Source organism: Dipteris shenzhenensis, chromosome 6 (assembly GCF_047967505.1).
Source record: "Dipteris shenzhenensis isolate YYH24624 ecotype China chromosome 6, Dip_SZ_1.0, whole genome shotgun sequence".
NCBI lineage: Eukaryota > Viridiplantae > Streptophyta > Polypodiopsida > Gleicheniales > Dipteridaceae > Dipteris > Dipteris shenzhenensis.
This window is the reverse complement of record NC_141601.1, coordinates 9,352,043-9,365,765: the sequence shown is the minus strand read 5'-3', so window position 1 is coordinate 9,365,765 and position 13,723 is coordinate 9,352,043. Positions and strand designations below refer to the sequence as shown.

General features: G+C 39.0%; 1 protein-coding gene across 2 annotated transcripts; it reads right to left on the bottom strand.

Moving 5' to 3' along the window:
- Positions 1–9,713: 9,713 nt before the first annotated feature.
- On the bottom strand, positions 9,714–12,141 carry LOC147900750 (Pseudouridine synthase family protein). 2 transcript variants are annotated; one of them, XM_087376375.1, is made up of 2 exons: positions 11,648–12,141; positions 9,714–11,563 (listed from the first exon to the last, which is right to left on the bottom strand). In XM_087376375.1, exons 1-2 carry the CDS (start codon positions 12,102–12,104, stop codon positions 10,890–10,892), a joined length of 1,131 nt encoding a protein of 376 aa, XP_087232501.1. In that variant the 5' UTR covers positions 12,105–12,141; the 3' UTR covers positions 9,714–10,889. The 2 variants fall into 2 exon arrangements, with proteins under 2 accessions (XP_087232501.1, XP_087232502.1); XM_087376376.1 differs by having other exon boundaries at positions 9,714–11,560.
- Between the last annotated feature and the right edge of the window lie 1,582 nt (positions 12,142–13,723).

Genomic DNA, 13,723 nt, shown 5'->3' with positions numbered 1-13,723 from the left:
AAATAAAGTAAACCACTGAATTGTACTACTAACAATCGTCTAAAATTTGACCGTTCAGATATTTGATTTTCTTTTTACATCTATCAAAATAGTTTCTTTAACAAGCCTCTTGTTTGTCTATGGACGACATATACCTACTTATCTTAACACCACATATATTCTCTAATTCAATGATAAGGATGAACTTTAATGATTAGGATGAAGTTTTCATAGAAGAAAAAGCACATTTTTGTAATTCTAAGTAAGTAATGTATTATACTTTACGTAGACATGCATGAATTATTAGTAGTTTCAAAGAATATTAGATCATATCATTGATCTTGTTTTTTTCAAATTGTCATTTCATGTGAAAAGTAGAAACTTTTTCATCTTTCAATTAGCAATATGTACATTTTTCAGAAGAAGTTTGAAACTATGCTTATTTTGTAAAAGTTATGAAAATAGTTCTCATTAATGTCTCCAAAAGATTGTAAATTTGATCAATATTTAAGACTAGTGAAAAATCATAATAGCCTATTGCAAACGATAACTCATGACTCGTTATCATTTTTCATGACTCCCTGTTTATAGTGATTAGATTCTTTTTCAAGCTTGGCACATGTCTCACCTCCTTGAGAACCAAAATGCAACCACTAGGAAGAGATAAGTGGATATCTCCCACTCCAACAATGTCACATGCAAAATCATTGCCCAATCTCACAAATCCTTTCCTCCCTGCATCACAAGTGGGAAACCACTCTCTATGTGGAGTAACATGAAAGGATGCACCTGAATGAATGATCCAATCCTATGATAAGGCATCATTACTAGTGACAAGAAAAGCATGATCAAGCATAGAGTCATACAAGACATCACAATCTTCATTGTTATTGCTAATAGTGCTCACTTCCTCTATGTGTACCTTTGAGATCTCTTCCTTTGTTCCCTTATCCATGTGCTCTTTGCCTTTGCCTTTTTCCTTCTTCCAGTAAAAGCAATCTTTCTTGAAGTGACCCTTTTTGCCTTAATAGAAGCATTCCATGTCTTTATTTGGTCTAGACTTGCTTCTATCAATGAGATTTCCCCCTTGAATAAGACCTCCCTCGCACATTTAGTGCACTTGAGGCTTTAGTGCCAGCATTGTTCTTTCTATTAACCACTTCAATGATGAGAAGGCTACTCTCAATGTCTGCACTTGTCAATCCTTCTGCAGGTGCATAATTGCTTATGGATGTCCTAAAAGTATTCCAACTTTCAAACACATTGTGACCAACAAAAACATGGCTTTCACAGATTCATCAAATGCAATTCGTTGAGCTAAAAATGGAAATTTCTTCAAGGGATTGAATCAAAGAAGACTAGCTAGATCTAGATAGCAGTTATCTATGTAACTACTTAACCCACATGTACCCAAAACAAGTCATTTATTTAGGCATCATATACCCAAAACTAGTCATTCACTCATTCTACCCAATGTCAAAGATACATCGTGTTGTAGCTGCTAACTATGGAACTTAGCTATAGAAATCATGTTGCAGCTGTAACTGTAGAAGCCAACTGTATAAATTTACACTATCCTAAATTGCTGAAAGGCATGTTATTATAAAGATTTTATTCAACCTCAAGTGATAACCTCAAAATATTTTCTTCTCCTAGTATGCCTTATTCTTGCATCGTCTCCATTTTCCCTGCATACAAGGATCACAAAAGTAAGAGAGCTTCCTAAATCTCAAGGCACATTTATCTATAGCTAAGTATCCATAAGGTATCTATTAACACAATGCATACATCGTGATCCTACCACTTGCTTGCATCCCCACTAATTGTCTCTCTATACTTCATCCTCTTTGATTTCCCAAAAGACTCTATTCACCTCACTACCACAAAATCTATCCCTTAGAAAATTCATGACATCAGCCGCACACTTCAAAGTCCATCCATTTGGTTTAGTTGTTCACGTGTAAGCCCTCTCTTTATGACAACTCTAGCTCCACCGTGTTCTTCTTTCCAGTGGCCTGAAGTTAGAAATCTCCATAGCATTTTTAGGCCAGTTAGGCTAAAGTGCATGGAAAAAAAGTAGAAAGGGTGCTTTGATTTGAACTAGGCTACACATCCATCCGGCCATACGCAATGACATTTTAGTGCAAGTCCCTGATTTTTGAGACACTAGTCATGTAAAGGAAAGTAATGTTTCCCAAAGAGTGTGTCATGTGTCTTGTCATTTGAAATATAGAAATGGAGAGTATTCCTAACATCACTTGAATTAGTGCACACGTATGTTAATTGCACTAAGATGGTAACCTGGTAATTATACCAATGCATGGACTCTATTTCATTCTGCTCTTTAAAGGTATAATTCTTAGCAAAGTCAATTCTTAATCCCACAACATCACATGGAAATTGCTCAATACAATTTGGGTACAATATCTGTATTGTTGAGCCTGTGACCTGCAAATGAAGTTGTGCTAAATAAAACCCTTGACGTGCTTTGTAAAGAAGGATAAAAATGAGGAGATTTCTTTTTTCCAGAAGATCCTTTCTATTTTTCTTTCTACCATCTTCATCAAGTTTGCCTGTCTCTATATCTTGAAAGACCTAGAGGAGCAAGTAATTATCTATTGTCTCATTAGGACATAAAAACATTTTTGTTGTTATGCCATATTCACGACACAATCCCATCAAACATTCATAAATGTGGAACAATGCATCTACTAGTTTTGGGCATAGTAATGATTCACAAAGAGTTGTGATGCTATTGTAGATACAATTTGCAACTCCACACATAAATTTGCTCCTACCATTGTCACAAACACTATAGGCACATGTGCATAGAGTCCATGGAATCTGAATTTTTTTTCCGCATGTAATTGAATGCTTCTTTCAAAAAATCATTTGCAATGTGGAACATAGCAAAAAATGTATCGATCCTTCAACTTGTGCACAAAGAAGGGCTTGAGGCCCTCAAAGAATATTTGAGAAACCTTTATTTTTGGGTAGCAATCCTTGAATATTTTAAGGAAATCCACCTACCACAAAACAAATATGGGTTAATAGTATCTTGGACCACTAAGAACCACTAATTGTACTTCAAGACCACTTAGAGGTACTTAAGTACCACTTAATAGTACTTCTAGACCACTTAATAGTACCTTTAAACTATTTAATAGTATTGTAAAACCACTTAATATTGCTTCAACACCACTTAGTAGTACTTTTGAATCACATAGAAGCACTGAATAGTACTTTTGAACCATTTAACAGTATTGTGGAACCACTTAATAGTTCTTCAAGACCGCTTAATAGAACTTCTGGACTATTAAGCTTGCATGTACAATTCCAACCTTCTAGTTTATGGTCAAATATTAAACATGAACAACAATTGAGTTCTTTGATTTTGTGTTTCCATTTTCATGCAAGAAGTACATTCTCCTTTGCTCTCTCTTTCAAAAACATAAGGTCCAATTTAGGCAAAGAGAATTTTGGAGACTTGAACATCATGTGTACTCTAATTTTCATGTTGATCTTATTCAATTCCTAATGTCAAACACATCCTATGGAACAAAATCAACATGAAAAATGGATTCCAAACAATGTTACATGTCCATTTCTTTGTGAAGATCCTTTGAGAGAATGATGATAGCTCTAGCCTCTTAATAAATCCATCTTTCTTCCTTCATCATTTGTAACAATAGGACCAAGAGGGTTAAAAGAAGACCACTAATAGTACTTATAGTCCACTTAATAGTACTTAATAGCTATTTAACAATACTACATAACCACTTAATAGTCCCTCATGACCACTTAATAGTGCTTCAAGACCACTTAATGGTGCTTTGACACCACTGGATTGTACTTTTGGCCCACTTAGAAGCACTTACTAGTACTTCTAGACCACTTAAAAGTACCTATTAATAACTATTTAATACTACTATAGAACCACTTAATAGTGCTTCACGACCACCTAATAGTGCTTCAAGACCACTTAATAGTGCTTTAACACCATTTAATATTACTTTAAAACAATTTAATAATACTACAGAACGACTTAATAGTGCTTTAAAACCACTTAAAAGTGCTTCAAGACCACTTAAATGTACTTTTGTAGCACTTATAAGTACTTGAGTACCACATAATAGTACTTTTGGACCACTTAATAGTTCTTCAGCACCATTTAATATTATTGTTGCAGAACCACTTAATGGCCACTAAGAAGCACTTGGAAATCATCTATAAGTACTTTAAGAAGTGTTTATAAACCAATCAATAGTACCTCTACACCACTTAGAAGTGCATCTGGACCATTTTATAGTACCTACGGTCCTATAACAAGTAATTCTAAAAGGAGTTTAGAATTATTTAAAGTACTTAAACCAACTCCTCGAGTAATTTACCTTGACCTTGAATTCCTTTTAAAAGATCTAAAGAACTTTTAGGTGGACTTGAAAACTATAAGTTGGCACAAAAGTACTTTCAAGTATTTTCAAATATTCCCCTTGAGCCTTTAAGTATTTTTGAGTGATACTAAAGTTGTCCCAAGTGGTACGAAAGTACATTGAAGTACTTCAATACCACTATAAAATTATTGGAAGCTATTTTGTGCCATTAAAAGTCCACCTAAAAGTGCCACAATGCAATTAAAAGTTCTGCCTGAAAGTGGTTCAGAGCTATTAAAAGAACCACCAAAAAGTGCTTCAAAGCTATTACAAGTACCACCTGAAAGTGCTTCTCTAAGTGTCTGAAAGTTCTCTAGGTGCTCCTAAGTGTTTGAAAGTTCTCTAGGACTGCTGCTATTTACATGTGACACTAAAGTTGCTCCAAATGATACTAAAGTACATGGAAGTACTAATGTCTAAAGGACTAAAGTATTAACATTGTTCCAAGTGGTACTAAAGTACATGGAAGTACTAAAGTACCAAAGTTGTTCCAAGTGGTACTAAAGTAGTAGAGTGTCTGAAGATGCTCTAGGATTGCTGTTACTTTCAAGCTATTTTCAAGTGACAATGAAGTTGTTCCAAGTGATACTAAAGACATGGAAGTACTTCTGTATTACTTTAAAATTATTAGAAGCTCTTTTGTGCCATTGAAAGTCCACCTAAAAGTTCTATAGAGCTATAATAGTACCACTTGGAAGTGGTTCAAAGCTATTAAAAAACCACCAAAGACTGCTTCAAAGTTATTAAAAGTAGCATCTCAAAGTGCTTCAGAGGGTGTGAAGGTGCTCTGGGACTACCATTATTTTTCTTGAATAAAAGTAAAGCACAAACCTGCGGCTCATCAAGAAAATGTATTAGGTGCTTTTTAAAAAACATCTCCCCACCCTCTTGCAACAAACATCTTTTTGGTTGGGGAAGACAATGCCCAAAATTCAAAAACAAGATCTTTAACCTCTTGTGGGATGATGGTACTTATAGGTTGTTGTGTATGGCATGTTTGTAGGGGCAAGACTTCATCCTCTTCTAATTGTAGGCGAGTGTTGTCTACACAAAAGTTTCTCTTATGACACCCAGAGCATTTGCTACCTTTGCCAATCTAATAGGTTTGTTGTTGCCACCTTCTCCATTGAGCTCATTACCATCAAGTAATATTATTAGAGATGACCTCTTCAAGACAAGTTCATCTTTTGATTAGGGCACTTTAGCTTATGTCAAAGTGTTGCAAATGTTGGCTAGCATAGCTCATTTGCAGCCCATTTCTTCAGGTCGATCATCCTTGAAAGTGGGATGGAGGAGCAATTCTAGAAATATTTGCTTGTGAGTATCTTGTGACTTATGTCAAAGTGTTGTGAATGTTGGCTAGCATAGCTCGTTTTCAGCCTATTTATTTAGGTCGAACATCCTTCAAACTGGGATGGAGGAGCAGTTCAAGAAATATTTGCTTGTGAGTATCTTTGTCAAGGCCCTTTGTTTGCTTGTACCCAGAGTTAGCTATGGTTCTACAACTCTTCTTTCTTTCCTTCTCATCAATGGACCTATTCTCTTTAGTACTTTGCTTCACCTTGGCTTTTTGTAGATGTTCCTTTTATTTTGAAGCCTAGTACTTTCTAATAACCTCTGTTTCTTCCTGACCAAGAACAACCATGCCTCCATTTCCTTGTTGTACTGCAGTGTGTAAAAAATTATCTTCTCCCATTGCATGCCCATTTTCAATGTGCAAAAACCGATCTTCTCCCATTGCATGACCATCCATACTTTGCAAGTTCCTTCAACCTGAAAACATGCAAGGAGATAAGTGAAGGAACACACTTTCTATATGTGAAGAGAGAGAGAGAGAGAGAGAGAGAGAGAGAGAGATCTAATGATGTACCACAACTCTTGCCTCCCTCAGTGATGCATCCAGGGTACTTTGGAGGAGGGTCTGTTTTTCAGGCAATGGTTGGACAGCCCATTGAAAGGATGGCAATGCTTGGTACCTACTTGGCAAGTATGCAGCTAGGAATGCAAAATTTTCAGCAACATGATGGGGGGTATGCAGGTTGGAAATGCAAATATGATGTATGCCAATATAGGAATGTAGCCTGGATGCAAATGGGAATGCCTGGGATGATGGAATGGGTGATTCAATGAACATGCCTCATATGCAAGGGATGTGGTCAACTCAACAATGGGAAGTGGCACTAATGCACAGAGTAAGGGACAGATGATGTCACTACCATTTTTGCAATCATCTGTAAATAATAGTATTGCACCCAAGGGTAAGTTGAAGGACTTCAAAGAAGGTGAGGCTGTAGTAAAGCTTGAGACTTTCAATGGAATGTAGGATAGGCTGAAGGTCTTGACCTTTGTGCAGCAGTTTGATGCAGCTTATGCTAGTGGGAACTTTACTGAGTCATCAAAGGTAAGTAAGATAGCCACTTTTCTTAAAGGAAATGCATTTCAGTGGTGGCAAACTTGCTCTTGCAAACTTGGGTGGAGTTCAAGCAAATGTTTTCAGTTGCTTGACTCACAACCACCTTTGAGGTGGATATCATGATAGCCTGGTACAAGCTTGCTGCAGCAAATTGTAAGAACTTGGAAGAGTACAAGAAGAAGTTTTGGGAAACATTGCTACCTGTGAGGTTAGACAAATGTCTGGAGCTATCAAAACAGATAGAAAAGGATTATTGTGAGCTGCCAAAAGAAATCCGATACTAAAACTAAGTCTCTCACATGTCTGAGCTCATAGAAAATGCCACTATAGCTTATGCCCTCTTGCAAGGAAAGACTTCGGGGTTCAGGGGCACCAACCAAGAAGCTTCTAAAAAGTTTACAAAGTTTGGACAACCTTCCAAAGGTAGGTTTGTTGCAAATAGAGGCGAGTGCTACCTCGGTAGAAGATGACACCCGAAGAGAATAAAGCGCTTGATGATGCCAACAAGTGCATATATGCAAGGAAGAGGGTCATAGAGCATTTGAGTGCCCGAACAGAAAGAGGAAGTTCCCCTCAGGGGAAAAAGGGTGAGCAAAGGGAAGGAAAGAAGGATGACCAGAAGGGTAAGAAGCCAAAGCCCATGGCTGCGGATCTGTTTGGGGACAAACAGAATATGGATGCCATGGAGTTATATAGAGCAGACAGCTTTGTTCTTCTTTGGCCCAGCAACCCATGCCAATTTCATCTCCAGAGCCGGCTGAAAATTTAAGAATAAAAAAAGAAGAGATGGGACCTCTTTGTGATGCAGATATGGCTTGTCCTAGGCACAGTGAGTCAACCACCCCGATAATTAGCAAGTAATGCGAGCTATGTGGACAGAGAGGAGTTTTACATCATGCCTTTGAATGGATGTGATGTTTTGTTGGGTATACCTTGGCACTACAAGGTTGGGGGCTCTTTTGGATACAAGAAACAAAACGTTGACTTTGACTCATAGAGGCAAACCCATGTTATGGATGCAAAATCAAAAGGGGAGTCTATCCCAGTTGTCTCTGCTTTAGCCATTTCTAATGTAATGAAAAAACATCTTTTAGTGTACTTGATTTTTGTGACAAAAAATAGCCAGATGAGGAAAAAGAGAGGATAAATTTTCTTTTTGAGTTTAAGATTGCTTTTTTGACAAGAAAGACCTGAGGATCATACCATAGATATAATTTCAGGTAGCTCTCCGCCAAACAAGCCTTCATATAGAGTTAGTGCAACCCTGTAAGAGAGGATCATGAACTAGGTACAAGATCTCTTGGAAAAGGGACTGATTCAACCGAGCTCTTGGAGAATGTGAATAGACTACAGAGCTCTAAATAAGATAAAAATTAAGAATAGATTTTCTATACCTAGGATTGATGACATCTTCGATAGATTAGAGGGATCTGCTATGCTCAACTGTATAGATTTGAAGAGTGACTACCACTAAATCATGGATATTTTTATAGAAGCTATGCTTATATATTATTGGTGAAAGTTTATTAAGATCATTTTTTCAATTTCACTGAATTAATAGAATATAGTATACTTTAATATATTCTTTTGAGTTTTGAAGTAAACAAGTAAATCTTGGATGAAACTTTACTTTTTTTGGCTTAAAGGTTTCAAATCTTAGCAAATGTTTCAAACATTTATTTTTATTAGGACATATAAACTTTCAACACCAACATAAAATTTTACCTTCTCAATGTTAAGAAAAGTAAGTTCTTCATGCATGAGATCCACTTTTTGGGAAACAGTGTGTCTAAAGATGGAGTTAGGATGGACCCTATCAAAGTTGAAGCCATTAGGAATTAGCCACCATTGAAGATATCCATGAAATACGCAACTTGCAAGACCTATACTCGTACTACAAGTGGTTCATTTGCTATTTTGTTGAGATAGCTTTACCCCAGATTGTTTTGACCATATAACAATGGTTTTAATTTTAAAGAATGCATTTTGACCTTGTAAGGTTCACTTTTCACAAAACTTGAAGCTGTTGTATTCTAGTGCTATTTTAAGCACCAAGAATTTAGAGTGCAAAAAGTTTAATAAATTTCAATCCTAGGACACATAATTATACCATAGAATTACTTTTTGATAAAATTTGGATCTTAAAAAAGGACATGGTGAAGATAGGATATGAAAACTCACTACATGTATCTCGTGAAAATTCCTCAAACATGGCCACTTAGCAAGACATTTTAATGTCTTAGGACACTTTTACATCTTGTTACCAATCTAGTGTTAAAAGATAAACAAAAGTAAACCCATGGCACAACATTATAACGTTCATTACATGGTCACTTGAATATATTCCATTAATCATTTTTGTGAATAAAATCCAGGACCAATTGAAGGCATCGCGGGTGGTTGTCCACGAGAGGGTGCTTGACTATGTGTATACCTTTGTTTCTTGTACTTCTTTTTTAGGGACATTCGAAATTTCAGTAAGGTTTTGAGTTAAATGTGGCAGGCTGCCCACTGCACTTGCCAACTGTACCTTAAAAAGGGTTTCTGCATCTAGTTCTTCAACCTCATCCCCTCAGTGGCATGCTCTGAGGGAACATCGGTGGCATGCTCTGTCTTATCTTCACATTGTCAAACCAATGGCCCACATGATTAACAGAGTCTTCTAGCATGCCCACACCTACCAAAACAGCGATAATCTGTTATGATGTGTGCATGCAAGTCTGCTTGTGCATTGGAATAGGGTGGTCAGCATGTAAATCCAAGTGCTGAAACTATGCAAGTTTTACTAGTACATTTGGATGATGTGCACGACCTGTAAACACTTAGGCATCTGTGCATCACAGAAAGAAAAGAGAAGAAACACAACATGTGGCTAAGTCGGGGGCCGGTCGTGTATGTTGCGCACCAACATTTGTATATCACAACAAACTTGCAGCCAGCAGTGTGTAAAGAGTCCTTCAATTTTATTGCTGACTCAAAAAGGGAGATTGGAGTTTGCCACCTGCAATGACAGCTGTTAACTATATAGTGATAGAGCTACATCAAATCCCTTCGGACAGTTGGCAAACCACATGGCTTGTTTTTATGACGAAACACATTTACAAGCGTCAATCTACCATAGAGTCCTCAAATTGGCCCTCCAATGAGGCCAACTGAACGTGGTTACAAGTTCCTCAAAATATTAGCTAAACCTTCAGCCTTTCCTTCAATGACACAGGTGATCGCCTTCATGTGTCTACTACTGACATTCTATGGCAAGGTTTATTCATTTAAGCCACCGGTTTTTCCTTGACTGGGTCTTTCAGGCATCCTACAAGTGCGGTGAACATGAACCTTTTAGCCAAACAAGGGGGACACGACATTCCCGCGTAAAGGAAGACCATGAAATTGGTAGTGCAATTCTACTTGATGCATCTGACCCGTCAAAGGGTGCTGGGTGCCCCACTCCATCTCCAAAATCTGGCAGGTTGTAGTAGTTAAATGGTATCGCACAAGCTATAGATTCTGAATCCCTGCGATCTGCTCCCTTTCTCTCAAATAACTCCATTGACAGACAGAATAAAAAACTCCATTGACAGACAGCTGAAAATTTGCATCACCATGATGTGCACAATGTTAGCCTCCGTGTCCAGAGAGAGAGAGAGAGAGAGATGAAACACAACAAGCAAACAAAGTTCTCGACCGGTCATGTTTGTTGCGTGCCAACATTTGCATATTACAACAAACTTGCATGTAGAGCCCTTCAATTCATTGCTCACTCGAAAAGGGAGACTTTCCTGCAATGAAAGCCTCCCATTGAACCGTGACAGAACTACCTCAAATGGGATCGTCTTCCTATGGCAGGCAGAACCTCCAACTGATGATAGTCCACTTCAATGAAGGCCTCCAACTTAACAGTGATATAAGTTCATTAAAAAATCTGCTATGCCTTCACACTGTCCTTCAATGATAAGGGTGAACCCTTTCCTAGTGACATCCTCTGGCAAGGTTCAATCATTTAAGCCACGTTTTTGGTACTTTGCTTTTATCTTTCCCAAATACAAATTGAGAAAGCTCAGTAGGAATTAAGTATCGGCTATAACCGAGACGGATGCTGCCCAGTTCGGCAGAGGGGCTACAAGGTTCATGTCCACTGCAGTTATAGGGTGCCTAAAAGACATAGTTTCGGCATGTAATGCATGAGTATTATACGTTACGCCCTTCCAGACAAGAGGGCCTCCATATTTGACATCTCCAATTAAAGGAAGACCAACAAATTGGCAGTGCAATCGTATCTGATGGGTCCGACCCGTCAAAGGGCGCGCCCTGACAAGCACTTCATCTCCAAAAGCTGGCACGTTGTGGTAAACTTGGTCTCTTCTCGCAACCACTATTTCACAGAGTTTTTCAGCATCGCAGCAGCTAGAAATTTTTACCCCATTGACAGACAGAACCGAAAACTGCGTCACCATGTCTCTAACTACAGCTTTCTCTGGTAGTTCTCTGCCTACATCTTCTTTGGCATACACACGCCATGCACCCCACCTAGAACGCCCATGACCTGATTCGACAATTATTTCATCCCAAGCAGGACGGGGCCCAATACACAGGCCGACATAGGTCTTCTTTACTTTCCGACTCTCGAACATACGTGTAAACTTGCCAGCCGCTTTTTTGCATTTTGTAACAATCATTACTCCAGAAGTATCACGGTCTAAGCGGTTTGCGAGGTGCAAATGAGGTTGAGATGCAGAAGCTCCTGCAAGGACGGGACGAAATGCATAAACGAGAAGGATCCGGTCCCTGACTGTTGAACAAGGTCGTGAGCTAAGCAAGTTCTTACCAGTTGAATCTACGTCTGTTGCGAGCTTTGAAGCAACTGTAGCCAGAACGTGCCCGGAGTAGATGCCGGACGGTTTGTTGATGACGAGGAACCACTCGTCTTCGTAGATAACATCGTGTATGGTATAAGCGGGCACAGAATTCATGGATGCTTCAGCTACGAGAGCCCTTGCGAGCTCAATTTTTCTGGCCTCCTCTCCTCCGATGGGCGAAAGGGGGAGGGGCCATTTGTTCATGCTGTCGTTGGAGGAAGGAGATTCAGCCATTTCAAGAGGAGAAGGGGAGGATGATGGAGAGCTAGTATATAGCGGTGGGAAAATAGCAAGAACTTGAGGAGTATGGGGGGAGGGGAAGAGCAAGGGGCAGCTCAGCCTGCAACCTTGTGCAGCTGAGGAGGAAGAAGAGAGTAATGCAAAATTGAGTTTGGCTGTCACTAGGGGCATAGTCAAGGCAAGCATGCTTCCTTTAAGTTACAATGTTCTAGAGCATAGTCAAGGCAAGCATGCTTCCTTTGAGTTACAATGTTCTCATTAGGTGGGTTTTATAGTGTCCTACCCAAATCCAAAAACATGCCCCCCCCCCCCTCAAAAATTCATGCTGGCATGCTCAAGCGTGTGACAAAACTCACGCGGCCTAAGATACAGCACTCAAACAAGTGCCTAGGAGAGCTAGACCATCGGTAGCCATGCCCAAGATTCGAGCTTTGGTCCCTTTGCCTCAACTCTGATGCCTTCAGTGTAGTTTCTTCAGCATTTTAAATATAGCAAAGAATGTCCACCTCTTTTGAATGGAACTCCAAACACACAAGGCTTTTGAGTTTAGAAAGTGGTGAATGACACATCACCTGTCCGTGGACGATTGTGAAATCCCGCAAAACAATTGGTGGATTTTTGTATTTGTTTTTGTCCATCTTGGGTAGTCCGTCCGACGGTGTGGAAAATTAAAAAAGGTGAAAGTTTGAAGGCCCCATCTCATGTTGATCCAATCAAATGAATAGAAGGTGTTGCAATGTCCGATCATGTATGAAATACATCAATGTCCGAACACAATTTCCCAACACAGGCATCAAGACATTTGGCAATCCTCCCTGAGCACCTTAGCCCACCCATAGTACCTACCTTTACACTAAGACTACAATTGCATTCTAGATTGATAGTGTTGTGGCATGAAGTGCAAGGATCACATTATTAGGTTGCATTTCTACATTCGTATTCAATATCTCTACTTGAGCATTGTTGAGAAGATAAGAAGTCGCATAAATAATGGCATCTACAATACAGCTAAATCAAGGTGAGGGTGACAAAGCAAAGGCACAAAGGTGGTTGAGAGTTGCCGCAAACTCACAAGAGGGGGCACCTATCAACTAAGCTGAAGTGTCTCAAATTCTCAATATCCACTCTAATGTTGAAGTCCTATAGTGTCTTATCCAATGTATTTTCATCTACAATAGTAATCACCATGCTCCCTTTTGGAATTCCTTTGATACTCTAGATCTACATCTTAAGTTAAAAGCAGTTTAGGCAAACTTATGTAGTTGCTACTTTGATATACATCCTTTGCATCTTCTCATAAGTCCACAAGATATTATGGCACAACTACAAGTGCCAGGAAAATTCAGCTGAAGCAAAAGTTCAACAATATGTCAAGGCAGGGTAGAACAATATAGGAGTACGTGACTGAAATCAAAGCCATAGCTGATCAATTAGCTTCTATTGATGCTTCTGTGGATGATGATGACATGGTTGCAGTCACTTTGAATGGACTTGTTCCTGAATATAAGTCTTTTGACACTTCTATTTTTGTGAGGCAGAATATGCCAGATTTCAATGAGCTGGTTGCTCTATTGATCCATGAGGAAGTGAAACTTGGGCTGAATACCAATGGCAGTAGCTCAAGGAATAGTGATGCAGTGTTCTACTCTGATCAAAGAAGCCATGGTGGATGACACAGAGGTTCATTCCGTGGTAGAGGTGATGGCAAGCATGTCCCTAAAACCCCTAGTCAATCACCTCAGAGAGGAGGTGGAGCCTTTAGAGGTAGGGGGAGGGGTGCTTCTCATGGTAGAGGTACTTGGCAG